The following is a 1,333-nucleotide window of genomic DNA, read 5'->3' on the forward strand; positions in this document are numbered from 1 at the left end:
AATGTGGGACTTTTTCACACAACTACACAACACTGTTTGAACGTTCATGTCTGCCCACTGTATCACATTTTGTATCAAAGCTAGAGACAGCCCAACAGTATACTACAGCCTCCATGTCCGCCCATATCACATCTTATATTCAAGCTAGAGGTGGTACAACAGGGTACTAAAGCCTCCATGCCCCCCTCCCGATCACATCTTATTTTTCAAGTAAGGCATCCGGGTTTCTCCAAAGATCGATAATTAATAGTCTGCCAACATTTCACGCATTAAGAGTTGAAGTTACAAACATGGCTTTAATTGTTGATCTTACTACAATTCATACACATTATGTTTATCATAGTCCTGTCTTAACCCTTTCCAATCCACTGTCTGATGTCTAAAGACGTTCTGATTGAATGCTGTGCAGCTCCAATGTCGGAAGACGTCCGGCAGGGTATTCTTACTGTAGATTACATGCCGCTCTGTTGTCGGGGGCCTCTCCAGCATGTCCCACACCACAGTACTGGCTCTAGCCAGCAGATGGTGCCATTGTATAATGGCAGAAAGAGAAAGCCCCCTAGGAAACCCTGAATCCAAAATTGGATTGCAAAGGGTTAAAATACACAGTTTTCTTTATTCTGCTGAGAGCTTTCTTCACCTCCTCATTTTTCAAGCTATAAATGATAGGGTTCAGCATCGGAATGACTCCTGCGTAAAAAACAGCAAACATCTTGTCCTGGTCCATGGAATAGCTGGACTTTGGCCTCATATACATGCCGAGGACCGTTCCATAAAACAAGAGGATCACTGTGAGATGGGAGGAGCAGGTGGAGAAGGTTTTGTGTCTTCCTTCTTTAGAATGAATCTTCAAGATTGTTGAGATAATATATATATAGGACACTAAGGTCATAACTGAAGGGACAAAGCCAACAGTGGCGCCAAATCCAAGGATCACCTTCTCTATAGTATGTGTGTCAGTACAAGAAAGCATCATTAAAGGTTTTAAATCACAGAAGAGATGGTTTACTTCATTTGACCTACAAAATGTGCAAAATGATATCAGAAGGACAAAAGGAATGCCTTCAAGAACCCCTGCACACCAAGATGTCATGGACATCCAAAAACATATCCGTAGACTCATGAAAGAAGAATAACGTAAAGGATGACAGATGGCCACATAACGATCATAGGCCATGGTGGCTAGGATGAAGTATTCCGTCACCATGAGCACCACAAAAAAGAAGACCTGAGCCATACAACCACTGTAGGAGATGACATTGTTGCCGGTTAGAAACATGTTCAATAACTTTGGTAGAACCATAGTGGTGAAGGACATATCCAATACAGACAT

General features: G+C 42.2%; 1 protein-coding gene across 1 annotated transcript; it reads right to left on the reverse strand.

The window, feature by feature from the left end:
* Positions 1 to 559: 559 nt before the first annotated feature.
* LOC136626689 (olfactory receptor 5AP2-like) lies at positions 560 to 1,333 on the reverse strand. The gene has a single exon (XM_066601707.1). It carries the CDS (start codon positions 1,331 to 1,333, stop codon positions 560 to 562), a length of 774 nt encoding a protein of 257 aa, XP_066457804.1.

Source organism: Eleutherodactylus coqui, chromosome 4 (genome assembly GCF_035609145.1).
Source record: "Eleutherodactylus coqui strain aEleCoq1 chromosome 4, aEleCoq1.hap1, whole genome shotgun sequence".
Lineage (NCBI taxonomy): Eukaryota > Metazoa > Chordata > Amphibia > Anura > Eleutherodactylidae > Eleutherodactylus > Eleutherodactylus coqui.

Coding starts and splice junctions, on each gene's coding strand:
- LOC136626689 (XM_066601707.1), bottom strand. CDS start 1,333: ATGTCTGTATTGGATATGTCCTTCACCACTATGGTTCTACCAAAGTTA.